Below are 18,100 nucleotides of genomic sequence, written 5' to 3' on the forward strand. Positions count from 1 at the left end.
GAATAAACATTTGCGGGCACATGCCGAGTCCAATTCTGCATCGCCCTATGGGACTCCCGATCACGGCCGGTTGTGATACGGGATCGAACCAGGGTCTGTAGTGACGCCTCTAGCACTGAGATGCAGTGCTGTAGACCGCTGCGCCACTTGGGAGCCACATATATAACCCATTGTGATTGATATTTTGACCATTCAAACTTATCAATTAAACTATACTTTGGACTTTGTTGTTTCACAGTTTAGTTGTATTCTTTATTACAATCAGACAGGTTAACACACACATTACAGTAGGTCTTCACTTTGGCACTGTCCTCCTTTTCCTTGCCTTGAACAGTCAGTGGCATTGTCCATGATGTAGTGTCAATTGTCCTGGATGCATCCTAACAGTCTAAAGACGCTTTCTCTCCTCGTCTCCTCTCCTTCAACGGACAAGTGAAAGCAAGATGGCGAAGGGAAGGCGTCCTACAGAGGCACCTGTCTGTGTCTCAATGTACCCTTTGGCAAAACTATAGTGCACTACTTTTAACCAGGGTCCATCAAAAGTAGTGCACTATGTAGGGGATAGGGCACCATTTGGGACATATACCCTGTTTTCCACCTGTCCAATTTAATCAGATCAATGTTGTCAAAGGAAAGGAGACAAGGAGAGGAAGCGACTTTAGACTATTGAGACGCACCACTGTTGTTGTTCGTTTATCGTCACATCCCCACCAGCCTGTTGCACGTGACCTTTGACCCCGAGTTTGCCACTTCCTGTTTAGCCCTCCTCTGATTGGCTAGAGAGCGGCAGTGGAGGTGGACGTGGAGGGGGTGGATGAAGGTGAGGAGGGTGAGGAGGGTCAGACCCACGTTCACCTGGAGGAGAGGAGAGGTGGGAAGAAGAACACAAAGATTGAGCCCCCCTTGTGCAGAGCCTGTGGTCTATCTGTTTCCCAAAACATCCTCTCCAGTACTCCAGCCATTCTACTTACTTAATGTATTACAGTTCTAGCACATCTGATTCCATCAATCTAGTCATCACCAAGCACCTCACTAGTTGAAACAGTTGTGCTAGTTCTGGAATACACCAAATACGTAGAACAACAGTGGTTACCCGATGAGAGGCTTGGTAAACACTCAAAGGTATATAACCCTAGTTCATTACACAGGTATGAGGCCCCTACTGTTTTCTGTAGGATAAAGAAGTTGACTGACTGACTCACATAGATAGGGTCTCCATGCAGGAACTCTCTGATGAGGTGTAGAACAGGGAACTGGAGCAGCAGAACCACAGCTGACAGAGATGTTATCAGACCAGACAACTTACCAAAATGGCAGCCGGGAAACCTGTTGGGGAGACGAGAGGAAAAGAAGAAGACAGACGGATTAAACTAATGGATGACTAGTGTAGTTTTCTTTTGTTGAATTGAATTTATTTTGGGTAACAGACATATACAACAAAATGTATAATGTGGACCCAGAGGATATCACTTTAAAGTATTAATTAAAATGCTTATTTCCAAAGTGGTCCTCGATGGTAAAAGCAATAGTAGTAATGGTGGTAGAGGTAGGGTTAAATTGCTGTGGTGGGGCTGGGGGTGCTTTAGGATAGGAGACATAACACACACAGTGTGAACGTACGCGATGGTGAGGAAGGCTTGGTGTCCCCCATAGATGAAGGCACTGTTGAGGACTTGCAGGATGAAGGTGAGGTACTGGAGAGGAAGGAGAGGAGAAGAGAAGCAGACGTAGAAGAGGAGGCACTGGAGGGAGGTGAGGAAGAGGGAGAGAGAAGAGGAGCGCAGGTCGGCTTCTTGCTTCGTCTCTCCTTTTGGGAGAGAAAGAGGGGGAGAGAGAAGGGAGAGTGTGTCAGAGAGAGGCGGGAGGGAGGGTGGGAGGGAGGTGAGAGAGGGAGGTGAGGGAGAGGGGATGGGAGAGAGGTGAGGGAGGGAGGGAGGGGGAAGACATAGAAAGAGGTAGGTGAGGATGAAAGGTTGATTGAGATACTTACGACTTTCATTTTAACTGCTTGTTGCTTGGGTCTACTGTGTTTAAATAAATACAGTCCATCTTTAACTACAGCTGTAAGCTTTTCCAGGACTTATTCACCATCTAAATCAATACATGTATCAACCAATCAACAGTTATCACAAAGTGCAACTGCAGATCCACAGCCAGCAGTCAGGCCAGACTACTTCACAAAATGGCCACCTAACGACACCTAATTAAGCAATAAGGCCTGAGGGGTTTGAGGTATATGTCCAATATACCACGGCTAAGGGCTGTTCTTATACACGACGCAACGCAGAGTGCCTGTATACAGTCCTTAGCCGTGGTATATTGGCCATATACCACAAACCTGAGGTGCCTTATTGCTGTTATAAACTGGTTACCAACGTAATTAGAGTAGTAAAAATACATGTTTTGTCATACCCATGGAATACGGTCTGATATACCACGGCTGTCAGCCAATCAGCATTCAGGGCTCGAACCAGCCAGTTTATAATATAATGTATATAATGTATGTAAACTTTGTTTAAACTTCATTGTCTGTATTCTGTCTCTAAATGTTGTCTATCACTAGCAGCACCATATCACCAGGTAACATTGTGACTATGTGTTGTCTATCACTGGCAGCACCATATCACCAGGTAATATTGTGACTGTGTGTTGTCTATCACTAGCAGCACCATATCACCAGGTAACATTGTAACATTGTGACTATGTGTAAATGTTGTCTATCACTAGCAGCACCATATCACCAGGTAACACTGTGACTGTGTGTATATGTTGTCTATCACTAGCAGCACCATATCACCAGGTAATATTGTGACTGTGTGTTGTCTATCACTAGCAGCAACATATCACCAGGTAACATTGTGACTGTGTGTTGTCTATCACTAGCAGCACCATATCACCAGGTAACATTGTGACTGTGTGTATATGTTGTCTATCACTAGCAGCACCATATCACCAGGTAACATTGTGACTGTGTGTTGTCTATCACTAGCAGCACCATATCACCAGGTAACATTGTGACTGTGTGTAAATGTTGTCTATCACTAGCAGCACCATATCACCAGGTAACATTGTGACTGTGTGTTGTCTATCACTAGCAGCACCATATCACCAGGTAACATTGTGACTGTGTGTTGTCTATCACTAGCAGCACCATATCACCAGGTAACATTGTGACTGTGTGTTGTCTATCACTAGCAGCACCATATCACCATGTAACATTGTGACTGTGTGTAAATGTTGTCTATCACTAGCAGCACCATATCACCAGGTAACATTGTGACTGTGTGTTGTCTATCACTAGCAGCACCATATCACCAGGTAACATTGTGACTATGTGTTGTCTATCACTAGCAGCACCATATCACCAGGTAATATTGTGACTGTGTGTTGTCTATCACTAGCAGCACCATATCACCAGGTAACATTGTGACTGTGTGTTGTCTATCACTAGCAGCACCATATCACCAGGTAACATTGTGACTGTGTGTTGTCTATCACTAGCAGCACCATATCACCAGGTAACATTGTGACTATGTGTTGTCTATCACTGGCAGCACCATATCACCAGGTAACATTGTGACTGTGTGTTGTCTATCACTAGCAGCACCATATCACCAGGTAACATTGTGACTGTGTGTAAATGTTGTCTATCACTAGCAGCACCATATCACCTGGTAACATTGTGACTATGTGTAAATGTACTTGGTTAATAAAGGTGATTCTTATTCTAATGCCCACACCGTCACCTGCCCTTAACGTCGATGATGTCACCCACCTGGAGCCAGTGGCTTCCCCTTGTGTCTGTCCATGATGAGGCCGTTCCAGGGACCACAGAGGACCCCACAGAGCTGGGTGAAGGCAAAGGCATTGGTGTACTGACTCACTGAAAGAAAGAGAGAGAGAGAGAGAGAGAGAGAGAGAAGGTGGGGGTAGAGATAGAGAACAAGAGACAGATGGAGGAAAAGAGAGAGAGGAGAGAGAGAGAGAAAAGAACAGCATTGATAACCACTAAATTAGAGAAGTAGTCTACACAGAGGCAGAAAAATAGTTGTATTTGTGTTTTTCTGGTAGTTTTTACCCAGGGTCTGGTCTCTGTTGGCCAGCCGGTTGAGCATGGGGTTCACCGTGGCGATGAACAGGAAGTGACAGAACTGCATGACAGCCACCCAGACCAGGTGCCATAGGAAGAACCAGGACAGGACACAACTCCTAAAACTGGTAACTGAGAGAGAGAGAGAAGGAGAGGGGTGAAGGACAGAGAGAGAGAGAAGGAGGGGGGTTGAAGGACAGAGAGAGAGAGGGAGAGACGGAGGAAGGGAGGAGGACAGAGACTGGGTGTTGGTTGGGGCAATATTCTATGATGCTTGTGTGGCTGTATGAGGTGTCTGAGTGAATGACGTTGCTCACTTTCTCAGTGCTTTTTAACTTTTAAAATATGTAGGACTATTTCATGCCAATAAAGCCCTTTATATTTAATTGAATTGACTGGGATGACCAGGTTTCTTACCTCTCTCAGGCTGATCGGGTCTGGAAGGTCCTGCTTTGTCCTGCAACTGCAGCGGGGCACTCTCGGCCTTCTGTAACACAGCATTCCTCTGATATTTGGCATTCACATCTCCTTTTCTCTCTCCTCCTCCTCCCTCCTTATCTCCTCTCTCTCCCTCTCTCTTCCAACGCCGGCCACCGCAGCTCACCCTGTCACAAAGAGCTGAGTCAGAGTCACCGCTTTAAAATCACGGCGACGACAGTCCTGTTTGGCTTCCATAGTGGTCGGTCACCATGGTGACTGTTAGTCTGGTTGTGTGGTGTGGTGGTGCATCGTGGGAGTCACAGTTCTTCTGACCCGTAAGCGTATCTGTCGGGGAGTGGGTAGGGGATGTGGGTCTTGGGCATGAGGAAGAATGTCCGGAAGACGTGGATGACGCTGCAGACGGAGAGAACGAGGAAGGAGGAGTGGAAAGAGACCCCTCTTTCATACAAAAACTTCAGAGAGAGAGAGAGAGAGGAAGAGGGAGAGAGAGAACGAGGGAGAGGTTATATACAGCATGTATGAATCCTTACTTCACCGCTTTTGATTATCAGTGATTACTTAAATCATTGATGTTTTTGCCTGAGCTAAGTTTGCATCTGTCACAATGGAATAAAGCAGTCAGTCAAAGGTCAGATTGAGGAGAAGCAAATCATTAATGACCGTTTGGATTCATGTTTCATCTAGAGATGCTACATTTGAGTTGTTGTAGTCCCTTCTGAAAACAGCATGTGCTGACTCTGCAACAGTTCAAACACTGGAAATATGTCCCACATTGAGGAATGTTCAGGAAGTCAGAAGGTTTTAAACAGTATAAACCCTCATTAAACATGTCCCACATTGAGGAATTTTCAGGAAGTCAGGAGGTTTTAAACAGTTCAAACCCTCATTAAACATGTCCCACATCAAGGAATATTCAGGAAGTCAGGAGGTTTTCAACAGTATAAACCCTCATTAAACATGTCCCACATTGAGGAATATTCAGGAAGTCAGAAGGTTTTAAACAGTATAAACCCTCATTAAACATGTCCCACATTGAGGAATATTCAGGAAGTCAGAAGGTTTTAAACAGTATAAACCCTCATTAAACATGTCCCACATTGAGGAATATTCAGGAAGTCAGAAGGTTTTAAACAGTATAAACCCTCATTAAACATGTCCCACATTGAGGAATATTCAGGAAGTCAGGAGGTTTTCAATAGTATAAACCCTCATTAAACATGTCCCACATTGAGGAATATTCAGGAAGTTAGAAGGTTTTCAACAGTATAAACCCTCAGTAAACATGTCCCACATTGAGGAATTTTCAGGAAGTTAGGAGGTTTTCAACAGTATAAACCCTCAGTAAACATGTCCCACATTGAGGAATATTCAGGAAGTCAGGAGGTTTTCAACAGTATAAACCCTCATTAAACATGTCCCACATTGAGGAATATTCAGGAAGTCAGGAGGTTTTCAACAGTTCAAACCCTCATTAAACATGTCCCACATTGAGGAATTTTCAGGAAGTTAGGAGGTTTTCAACAGTATAAACCCTCAGTAAACATGTCCCACATTGAGGAATATTCAGGAAGTCAGGAGGTTTTCAACAGTATAAACCCTCATTAAACATGTCCCACATTGAGGAATATTCAGGAAGTCAGGAGGTTTTCAACAGTATAAACCCTCATTAAACATGTCCCACATCAAGGAATATTCAGGAAGTCAGGAGGTTTTCAACAGTTCAAACCCTCATTAAACATGTCCCACATTGAGGAATATTCAGGAAGTCAGGAGGTTTTCAACAGTTCAAACCCTCATTAAACATGTCCCACATTGAGGAATATTCAGGAAGTTAGAAGGTTTTCAACAGTATAAACCCTCAGTAAACCTGTCCCACATTGAGGAATTTTCAGGAAGTTAGGAGGTTTTCAACAGTATAAACCCTCATTAAACCTGTCCCACATTGAGGAATATTCAGGAAGTCAGGAGGTTTTCAACAGTTCAAACCCTCATTAAACATGTCCCACATTGAGGAATATTCAGGAAGTCAGAAGGTTTTCAACAGTATAAACCCTCAGTAAACCTGTCCCACATTGAGGAATTTTCAGGAAGTTAGGAGGTTTTCAACAGTATAAACCCTCATTAAACCTGTCCCACATTGAGGAATATTCAGGAAGTCAGGAGGTTTTCAACAGTATAAACCCTCATTAAACCTGTCCCACATTGAGGAATAGTCATAAGGATAGTCATAAGGAAGATGCTGTGTTACCTTGATGATGAGGAAGACAGCGGCGGAGGAGTCGAAGGCCCCGGCGTAGACCGATATGACCGTGGAACGGTGGCTGTCGAACAGGTTCCCCACCTGAATGAGACAGAGGTACAGAGATGACCACTAGTTTACCATTTGTTGACCAAATGCATGTCATGACATAGAAATGACAGACTGTAGCTTTGAAAGAGACCAACCTGAGCATTGGTGGTGTAGAACAACATTCCAGATGTGATCAGGCACGAGATGGCAGGAAACAGCAACGCTGACTGCTCTGTGTGTGTGAGAGAGAAGCGGGAGGGGGGGGGGGGGGGGGCAATAATTCCTCAATAAAAAAATATAACGTCAATTAGAGACCGAAGGTCTAGACACGCTAACCGACATTTCAATATGTTCTAAAAATACCTGGACTGGAGCCAGTGATCAACAAGGTCCCCGTGGTGTATAGACATCTGGAAAAGAAGACGCAGGCAGGGAGGGAGGGTGGTAGGGGCGAGGGAGGCAGGTGAGAAAGGGTGGTAGGGGCGAGGGAGGCAGGTGAGGGAGGGTGGTAGGGGCGAGGGAGGCAGGTGAGGGAGGGTGGTAGGGGCGAGGGAGGCAGGTGAGGGAGGGTGGTAGGGGCGAGGGAGGCAGGTGAGGGAGGGTGGTAGGGGCGAGGGAGGCAGGTGAGGAAGGGTGGTAGGGGCGAGGGAGGCAGGTGAGGGAGGGTGGTAGGGGCGAGGGAGGCAGGTGAGGAAGGGTGGTAGGGGCGAGGGAGGCAGGTGAGGGAGGGTGGTAGGGGCGAGGGAGGCAGGTGAGGGAGGGTGGTAGGGGCGAGGGAGGGTATGAGCATGGGTCGTTTTGTGATGGTTTGGTGTCATGATAACATTGATTTAGAGACACAGTGCTTTCGGATAGTATTCAGACCCCTTGACTTTATCCACACAGCCTTATTCTAAAAATATATTTTTTTTAAATCCTCAGCAATCTACACACAATACCCCATAATGATGAAGTGAAAACAGGTTTATGAAATAAAATAAATACCTTATTTGCATAAGTATTCAGACCCTTTGCTACGAGACTCGAAATTGAGCTCAGGTGCATCCTGTTTCCATTGATCATCCTTGAGATGTTTCTACAACTTGATTGGAGTCCACTTGTGGTAAATTCAATTGACTGGACATGATTTGGAAAGGCACACACCTGTCTATAAGGTCCCACAGTTGACAGTGCATGTCAGAGCAAAAACCAAGCCATGACGTTGAAGGAATTGTCTGCAGAGCTCCGAGACAGGATTATGTCAAGACACAGATCTGTGGAAGGGTACAAAAAAATTCTGCAGCATTAAAGTCCCCAAGACCACATTGGCCATCATTCTTAAATGGAAGAAGTTTGGAACCACCAAGACTCTTCCTAGAGTTGGACGCCCAGCCAAACTGAGCAATCGGGGGAGAAGGGCCTTGGTCAGGGAAGTGACCAAGAACCCAATGGTAACTCTGACAGAACTCTATAGTTCCTCTGTGGAGATGGGAGAACCTTCCATTAGGACAACCATCTTTGCAGCACTCCACCATCTGGCCTTTATGGTAGAGTGGCCAAACGGAAACCACTCCTCCGTAAAAGGCACATGACAGCCCGCTTGGAGTTTGCCAAAAGGCACCTAAAGACTCTCAGACCATGAGAAACAAAATGTTGGCCTGAATGCTAAGTGTCACGTCTGTACGAAACCTGGCACCATCCCTACAGTGAAGCATGGTGGTGGCAGCATCATGCTGTGGGGATGTTTTTCAGCGACAGGGACTGGGAGACTAGTCAGGATTGAGGGAATCCTGAACGGAGCAAAGTACAGAGAGATCCTTGATGAAAACCTGCTCCAGAGTGCTCATGACCTCAAACTGGGGCGAAGGTTCACCTTGCAACAGGACAATGACCCCTAAGCACACAGCCAAGACAACGCAGGAGTGGCTTCGGGACAAGTCTCAATGTTGTGAAGTGGCCCAGACATGAATCTGATCGAAAATGTCTGAAGAGACCTGAAAAAAGCTGTGCAGCAACGCTCCCCATCCATCCTGACAGAGCTTGAGAGGATCTGCAGAGAATGGGAGAAACTCCCCAAATACAGGTGTGCCAAGCTTGTAGCGACATACCCAAGAAGACTCAATGCTGTAATCGCTGCCAAAGGTGCTTCAACAAACTACTGAGTAAAAAAGGTCTAAATACCTATGTAAATGTGGTATCAGTTTTTTATTTTGAATAAATTAGCAAACATTTCCCAAAACCTGTTTTTGCTTTGTCATTATGTGGTATTGTGTGCAGATTGATGAGGGGGAAAACAATGTAATAAATTTGAGTAAGGCTGTAACGTAACAAAATGTGGAAAATACCATCACCATTGTCATCATGTAAACAGCCCATCTATCTACCTCATCCCCATACTGTATTTATTTATTTATCTTGCTCCTTTGCACCCCAGTATCTCTACTTGCACATTCATATTCTGTACATCTACCATTCCAGTGTTTAATTGCTATATTGTAATTACTTCGCCACCATGGCCTATTTATTGCCTTAACTCTCTTATCTTACCTCATTTGCACTCACTGTATATAGACTTCTTGTTATCTTTTTTCTACTGCATTTTTGACTGTATGTTTTGTTTATTCCATGTGTAACTCTGTGTTGTTGTATGTGTCGAATTGCTATGCTTCATCTTGGCCAGGTCGCAGTTGCAAATGAGAACTTGTTCTCATCTTGCCTACTTGGTTGAATAAAGGTGAAATAAAAAATAAAAAAATAAAATCATTGTGTCACGATCGTCATCTGGAGAAGGAGAGGAGGACCAAGGTGCAGCGTGGTAAGTGTTCATTATTTTAATTAAAACATGAAACACTTGAAGATAAACGAACAGTCCTGTAATGTGAACACACAAAACAGAAAACAACCACAGGTGGGAACAGGCTACCTAAGTATGATTCTCAATCAGAGACAACGATAGACAGCTGCCTCTGATTGAGAACCATACCAGGCCAAACACATAGAAATACAAAACAAGGACAACATAGAACACCAGACATAGAATGCCCACCCAAACTCACGCCCTGACCAACCAAAATAGAGACATAAAAAGGATCTCTACGGTCAGGGCGTGACACATTGTCAGCGGAAAAATCTATAAACACACTGTCTGTATCTGAAATGACAATGAAATTATTGGAGAAATGATTTTCTTGTATGTCATTTTCTGTTGATATGGATTGATATGTAATAAACATGATGCCATGTGCGGCAAGATGCAGACAGATGCATTCCATTGGGGAAACCGGAGTTAACCATGTTTAATTCACCCTGTTAGTCTATAATTATCGGTTGGAACTAAGTACTGACCCACTGGACAAAAACTGGTTGAATCAATGTTGTTTCCACATCATTTCAAGCCAAAACATCTACGTAATGGACGTTGAATCAACGTGGAAAACGAATTGGATTTGCAAAGTCATCAACGTAAGAGTATTTCATATATTGTTACCCCAAACGTTTTACTTAAATCCAATGACATGGTGAATTTTTGGTTTGTTATTGATTTAGCGTTGAATTCACGTCAGTTGACAACTCAACCAAATGTAAATCAAAACTAGACGTTGAACTGACGTCTGTGCCCAGTGGGGACGTTCCAACCTTTGACCTGTTTAACTGCCGGTATAAATGTCTGCTGGTGTTGAATGTGGTTCAGGTTTGACGCCAAACACACTGTGTCTCTGTGACACTCTGATTCTGTAGCAGCTGATGATGAGAATTCCTACAAGTCTCTCAGGCTGGTGTTTCCAGAATCTTCTGTGATAATGTGATTAACATTAGAAATGTTCTCTGCTTCTGTTCTGGAGGTTCTCCCTGAACTCTTGTAATAAACCGGAGAGATTTTTTATAGATTTTTTTATCAATAACTGCTCTCCTTTTGGTTCACCTGGAAATTCCTTTCACACCCTGTCCCAGTGCACTACTTTAGACCGGGGCTCATATCGTAGGGCTTTGGTCAACAGTAGTACACTATAGGGAATAGGGTGCTATTTCAGAGAAAGCAATTGTTGCAAAAACAAAACCACTTATGATGGTTATCAATAAAAAATGTTAACAATAATAAAACATTCTCACGTGGCCAGGAGCCTGGTCGCCATTGTGCCGAAGCGGTCGAACAGGAAGCCCAGAGGGAAACGCAGGAAGTTCATGGAGAAGGAGGCGACGGTGAAGACCAGAGAGAACTGTTCATCCTGGCCACTACAGTCTGAGAGAGAGAGAGATGGAGGGATGGGGGAGAGAGAGAACTGTTCATCCTGTCTCCTGTCTGCTACATTTTGAGACAGAGAGAGAGAGAGAGAGAGAGAGAGAGAGAGAGATGGAGGGCTGGGATTGGAGAGAGGGCGAGAAGGAAAGATGGATGGAGAGACCAGAGAGAACTGTTCATCCTGTCTACTGGTGTCTCAGAGAGAGAGGAGGGATAGGGGAGAGAGCTTTTGTGAGCTTCAGTCGCTTTTGTGTGTAAGAAAGCGGTTGTGTGTGTGTGAGAGAGAAATAGTGTGTGTGCGAGCTCATGACTCACCTGACTGTATGATGTTAGCACCGGGCCGCTCCCCTGACAAAGTGATAATGTCACCGGGGTCAGTGGCGTTGGCAGTGATGTCACAGAGGTCACTGAAGTAGCCGTCGTTTTTAAGGATGAACACCAGCGACGCCCAGCCGTACGCTATCCCCGAGAAACACAGGTTTTCAACGAATCCCGAGGCCACCGTCAAACTGTGGCGCAGCTTGGCCCCGCCCTCACACCCCAGCATGCTCTCTGCTGCCACTGCCGCTTACTTCCTGCTTCACTTTCGGGTTCCTCCTATGGGACTTTGTGTTGCTGGTCAGAGGGGTGGTGGTGAAGCTCGATAGTAGTGGTGGTGGGTCCCTCAATTTCTGACAACACCATCGGTGCCCCTGTTCAGTCACAGGGGTATTTTTGGAAAGTAAGAGGAGATGAGGCGGGACTAGCGCCAAAATATGAAGTACAAAAATAAATGAGGGCAGTGAACCCCCCTGCAGCTAGTTACCTCACACTTCACTGTGTTGATCTGCATTGACTAGAATTAGTAGAACATGAACACAAACTAGTAGAACTTCAATAGAACTACTGACAGCCTGACTGCCTGCTAGAGAACACAGGTGAGTCCGTCATGTTTACTACAAATGTGTCCCAAACGGCACACTATTCCCTATATAGTGCACTATCTTTGACCAGCCCTGGCCCTGGTAGTGCACTACAGTAAATAGGGAATAGGGTTCCATTAGGAACTCAGCAGGATTAAAAAGCCAGTATTAACCTTAACCTTTCTTTCACTACATCTGGCACTATAGCACTAGGTTCTCACACACAGTACACACAGTACACACAGTACACACAGTACACACACAGAGGGCACTGCTCCTGAAACTCTGTTACATAGTATTGCTATGTAACAGCAAATACACTGTTAACCCAGATACACTGGGCACAAAAGCAAACATACTCACAAGATGCATACTATGCACACACACACACACACACACACACACACACACACACATACACACACACACACACACACTCTCTACCTGTAGAAGGGCCAACAGTGACACACACACACACACACACACACACACACACACACACACACACACACACACACACACACACACACACACACACACACACACACACACACACACACACACACACACACACACACACACACACACACACACACACACACACACACACACACACACTCTCTACCTGTAGAAGGGCCAACAGTGGAAGCCTCTGTCGTCTTCTCTCTCAGAACACAGTGTTCATCGTAGTTCTCTGGTCTCTATAGTACCATATAGTTATCTCTGTCTGCTCACTGGTTCAACTCATCTGACTCTTCTGACTTATCAAACTGTCTCACTGGTTCAAACTGGTTCAAACTGGCTCACTGGTTCTAACTGGCTCACTGGTTCAAACTGGCTCACTGGTTCAAACTGGCTCACTGGTTCTAACTGGCTCACTGGTTCTAACTGGCTCACTGGTTCAAACTGGCTCACTGGTTCAAACTGGCTCACTGGTTCAAACTGGCTCACTGGTTCTAACTGGCTCACTGGTTCTAACTGGCTCACTGGTTCTAACTGGCTCACTGGTTCTAACTGGCTCACTGGTTCTAACTGGCTCACTGGTTCTAACTGGCTCACTGGTTCTAACTGGCTCACTGGTTCTAACTGGCTCACTGGTTCAAACTGGCTCACTGGTTCTAACTGGCTCACTGGTTTAAATTGCTTGCCTCCCTAAAAGGCTGCCCCCCCCACCGATTGAAGCCAGGTTCCCAAAGTCCATGTTGTCGGCTGGAGAGAATGCCTCAGCGTGTTCCATGTTGTCGGCTGGAGAGAATGCCTCAGCGTGTTCCATGTTGTCGGCTGGAGAGAATGCCTCAGCGTGTTCCATGTTGTCGGCTGGAGAGAATGCCTCAGCGTGTTCCATGTTGTCGGCTGGAGAGAATGCCTCAGCGTGTTCCATGTTGTCGGCTGGAGAGAATGCCTCAGCGTGTTCCATGTTGTCGGCTGGAGAGAATGCCTCAGCGTGTTCCATGTTGTCGGCTGGAGAGAATGCCTCAGCGTGTTCCATGTTGTCGGCTGGAGAGAATGCCTCAGCGTGTTCCATGTTGTCGGCTGGAGAGAATGCCTCAGCGTGTTCCATGTTGTCGGCTGGAAAGAATGCCTCAGCGTGTTCCAGTTGGCAGTTTTATGCAGAGTCACTGACTGAGGTTGTGTCCTGGTTGCAGCTATGTGCAGGCTGACACAGGAAAAGCCTGACGCTTTATCAGACACATTACTGGCAGTGGCTGGAGGGGGGGGGGGGGGGGGGGGGGGCTTCAGTGTGTCAATCATCCTCTACTTAGGCTCTCATTAGTTCATTGGACTGCCTTGGCTCCTCCCAGTGGTGTGTCTGTCTGTGGCTGTACCTTCCTTATCCCCAAAGATCATGCTCTCAGACACACATACAGTTCCTCTGTCTGCCTTCAACAACAGTCCAACCAGACCAGAGGAGTGCTGTGAGCTGTGACAAGGTCAGAGGTCGTCTCGTCTACTAGCTGCTATCAGAACTAACAGCTAACAGGTTACAAAGGTTTACGTTAGTTTTAGTTCTGTTTGTTTACCTCTAGGTCTGGTCCATACCATCTGTTTGTTTACCCTCTAGCTCTGGTCCGTAGAATCTGTTTGTTTACCTCTAGGTCTGGTCTATAGCATCTGTTTGTTTACATCTAGCTCTGGTCCATACCATCTGTTTTTTTACCCTCTAGCTCTGGTCCATGGCATCTGTTTGTTTACCCTCTAGCTCTGGTCCATAGCATCTGTTTGTTTACCCTCTAGCTCTGGTCCATAGCATCTGTTTGTTTACCCTCTAGCTCTGGTCTATAGAATCTGTTTGTTTACCTCTAGCTCTGGTCCATAGCATCTGTTTGTTTACCCTCTAGCTCTGGTCCATAGAATCTGTTTGTTTACCCTCTAACTCTGGTCTATAGAATCTGTTTGTTACCTATAGGTCTGGTCCATAAGATCTGTTTGTTTACCTTTAGGTCTGGTCCATAGCATTTGTTTGTTTACCTCTAGGTCTGGTCTACAGCATCTGTTTGTTTACCTCTAGGTCTGGTCTATAGAATCTGTTTGTTTACCTCTAGGTCTGGTCTATAGAATCTGTTTGTTTACCTCTAGGTCTGGTCTATAGCATCTGTTTGTTTACCACTAGGTCTGGTCTATAGAATATGTTTGTTTACCCTCTAGTTCTGGTCCATAGCATCTGTTTGTTTACCTCTAGCTCTGGTCTATAGAATCTGTTTGTTTCCCTCCTACTCTGGTCTATAGAATCTGTTTGTTTACCTCTAGCTCTGGTCTATAGAATCTGTTTGTTTACCTCTAGCTCTGGTCCATAGCATCTGTTTGTTTACCTTTAGGTCTGGTCCATAAGATCTGTTTGTTTACCTCCAGCTCTGGTCCATAGCATCTGTTTGTTTACCTCTAGGTCTGGTCTATAGAATCTGTTTGTTTACCTCTAGGTCTGGTCCATAGCATCTGTTTGTTTACCCTCTAGCTCTGGTCCATAGCATCTGTTTGTTTACCTCTAGGTCTGGTCCATAAGATCTGTTTGTTTACCTCTAGCTCTGGTCCATAGCATCTGTTTGTTTACCTCTAGCTCTGGTCCATAGCATCTGTTTGTTTACCTCTAGGTCTGGTCCATAGCATCTGTTTGTTTACCTCTAGGTCTGGTCCATAAAGTCTGTTTGTTTACCTCCAGCTCTGGTCCATAGCATCTGTTTGTTTACCTCTAGGTCTGGTCCATAGCATCTGTTTGTTTACCTCTAGGTCTGGTCCATAGCATCTGTTTGTTTACCTCTAGCTCTGGTCCATAGCATCTGTTTGTTTACCCTCTAGCTCTGGTCCATAGCATCTGTTTGTTTACCCTCTAGCTCTGGTCCATAGCATCTGTTTGTTTACCTCTAAGTCTGGTCCATAGCATCTATTTGTTTACCTCTAGGTCTGGTCCATAGCATATGTTTGTTTACCCTCTAGCTCTGGTCCATAGCATCTGTTTGTTTACCTCTAGGTCTGGTCCATAGCATCTGTTTGTTTACCTCTAGGTCTGGTCCATAGCATCTGTTTGTTTACCTCTAGGTCTGGTCCATAGCATCTGTTTGTTTACCTCTAGGTCTGGTCCATAGCATCTGTTTGTTTACCTCTAGCTCTGGTCCATAGCATCTGTTTGTTTACCTCTAGGTCTGGTCCATAGCATCTGTTTGTTTACCTCTAGGTCTGGTCTATAGCATCTGTTTGTTTACCTCTAGGTCTGGTCCATAGCATCTGTTTGTTTACCTCTAGGTCTGGTCTATAGCATCTGTTTGTTTACCTCTAGGTCTGGTCCATAGCATCTGTTTGTTTACCTCTAGGTCTGGTCCATAGCATCTGTTTGTTTACCTCTAGGTCTGGTCCATAGCATCTGTTTGTTTACCTCTAGGTCTGGTCCATAGCATCTGTTTGTTTACCTCTAGGTCTGGTCCATAGCATATGTTTGTTTACCTCTAGGTCTGGTCCATAGCATCTGTTTGTTTACCCTCTAGGTCTGGTCCATAGCATCTGTTTGTTTACCTCTAGGTCTGGTCCATAGCATCTGTTTGTTTACCTCTAGGTCTGGTCCATATCATCTGCTTGTTTACACCTAGCTCTGGTGGTTGAGGTATGTCCTCAAAAATGGCATCGTATTAACACATTAATCATTTACCACCACAGAATCTTTATCTCAATAATTCCCTCACCTGCAAATCAAAATATGTTTACACACACACACACGGACACACCCCTGACGAAAAAATATTGCAGTCAGAGTGCAGTATAACTGCAGTGTTCTGCCAACACTGCGTCCAAAATACGTTTTTTTAATGCAATAATTTTGCAGTGTAACTGCAGTTATCTGTAATTACTGCCTCCACAATACCACAGTCGACTGCCGTTACTGCACTTTTACTGCAGTTTCAAAACTGCAATCTTTTTTTGTAAGGGACATAAATGCATATTGCAACAATAACAGCTGTTGATAATAGATGTCATGATCAATGTCATATACATTTGCAGTTCTGAAAAACATTTCGTTTGAAGTAGGCTACTGTAGGCCTAGTTGAAATCCTGCAAACAGGTCTTTGGAAACATCAGTAAAGCTAAATTAACATCCTAAAGTAGCCTAATAAACATTCACCTCCATATAGTCTCATTTGGTTTACGTTCAAATTCATATCACTAGGCTACATACATGAATAACCTACCTCGTTCTTATCTCTGTCAAATCGAATGGAGTAGGCCTAGACTAGGGTTTGTGAGACATCGCTGTTTGTGTTCTTTAGGTAGGCCTAGACTACAATATACAGTTGAAGTCGGAAGTTTACATACACTTAGATTCATTAAAACTTGTTTTTCAACCACTCCACAAATTTCTTGATAACAAACTATAGTTTTGGCAAGTCGGTTAGGACATCTCCTTTGTGCATGACACAAGTAACTTTTCCAACTATTGTTTACAGACAGATTATTTCACTTATAATTCACTGTATCACAATTCTAGTGGGTCAGAAGTTTACATACACTAAGTTGACTGTGCCTTTAAACAGCATGGAACATTTCAGAAAATTATGTCATGGCTTTAGAAGCTTCTGATAGGCTAATTGACATAATTTGAGTTAATTGGAGGTGTACCTGTGGATGTATTTTCCCTCTTTGGTTGACATCATGTGAAAATCAAAATAAATCAGCCAAGACCTCAGAAAAGGAATATAGACCTCCAGAAGTCTGGTTCATCCTTGAGAGCAATTTCCAAATGCCTGAAGGTACCATGTTCATCTGTACAAACAATAGTACGCAAGTATAAACACCATGGGACCACGCAGCTGTCATACCGCTCAGGAAGGAGACGCGTTCTGTCTCCTAGAGATGAACGTACTTTGGTGCGAAAAGTGCAAATCAATCCCAGAACAACAGCAAAGGACCTTGTGAAGATGCTGGAGGAAACAGGTACAAAATTATCTATATCCACAGTCAAACAAGTCCTATATCGACATAACCTGAAAGGCCGCTCAGCAAGGAAGAAGCCACTGCTCCAAAACCGCCATAAAAAAGCCAGACTACGTTTTGCAACTGCACATGGGGACAAAGATCGTACTTTTTAGATAAATGTCCTCTGGTCTGATGAAACAAAAATAGAACTGTTTGGCCATAATGACGATCGTTATGTTTGGAGGTAAAAGGGATGCTTGCAAGCCGAAGAACACCATCCCAACCGTGAAGCACGGGGGTGGCAGCATCATGTTGTGGGGGTGCTTTGCTGCAGGAGGGACTGGTGCACTTCACAAAATAGATGGTATCATGAGGTAGGAAAATGATGTGGATATATTGAAGCAACATCTCAAGACATTAGTCAGGAAGATAAAGCTTGGTCGCAAATGGGTTTTCCAAATGAACAATGACCCCAAGCATACTTCCAACGTTTTGGCAAAATGGCTTAAGGACAACAAAGTCAAGGTATTGGAGTGGCCATCACAAAGCCCTGACCTCAATCCTATAGAGAATTTGTGGGCAGAACTGAAAAAGTGTGTGCGAGCAAGGAGGCCTACAAACCTGACTCAGTTACACCAGCTGTCAGGAGGAATGGGCCAAAATTCACCCAACTTATTGTGGGAAGCTTGTGGAAGGCTACCTGAAACGTTTGACCCAAGTTAAACAATTTAAAGGCAATGCTACCAAATACTAATTGA

General features: G+C 44.7%; 1 protein-coding gene across 1 annotated transcript; it reads right to left on the reverse strand.

The window, feature by feature from the left end:
- Positions 1-699: 699 nt before the first annotated feature.
- LOC120042348 (solute carrier family 43 member 3-like) lies at positions 700-11,587 on the reverse strand. Its single transcript, XM_038987159.1, has 12 exons — positions 11,416-11,587; positions 10,911-11,049; positions 7,185-7,231; positions 6,977-7,053; positions 6,780-6,872; positions 4,844-4,983; positions 4,676-4,695; positions 4,079-4,222; positions 3,776-3,883; positions 1,621-1,807; positions 1,203-1,326; positions 700-855 (listed from the first exon to the last, which is right to left on the reverse strand). Exons 1-12 carry the CDS (start codon positions 11,585-11,587, stop codon positions 700-702), a joined length of 1,407 nt encoding a protein of 468 aa, XP_038843087.1.
- Positions 11,588-18,100: the final 6,513 nt, after the last annotated feature.

This window comes from Salvelinus namaycush, unplaced genomic scaffold (genome assembly GCF_016432855.1).
Source record: "Salvelinus namaycush isolate Seneca unplaced genomic scaffold, SaNama_1.0 Scaffold66, whole genome shotgun sequence".
NCBI classification, from domain to species: Eukaryota; Metazoa; Chordata; class Actinopteri; order Salmoniformes; family Salmonidae; genus Salvelinus; species Salvelinus namaycush.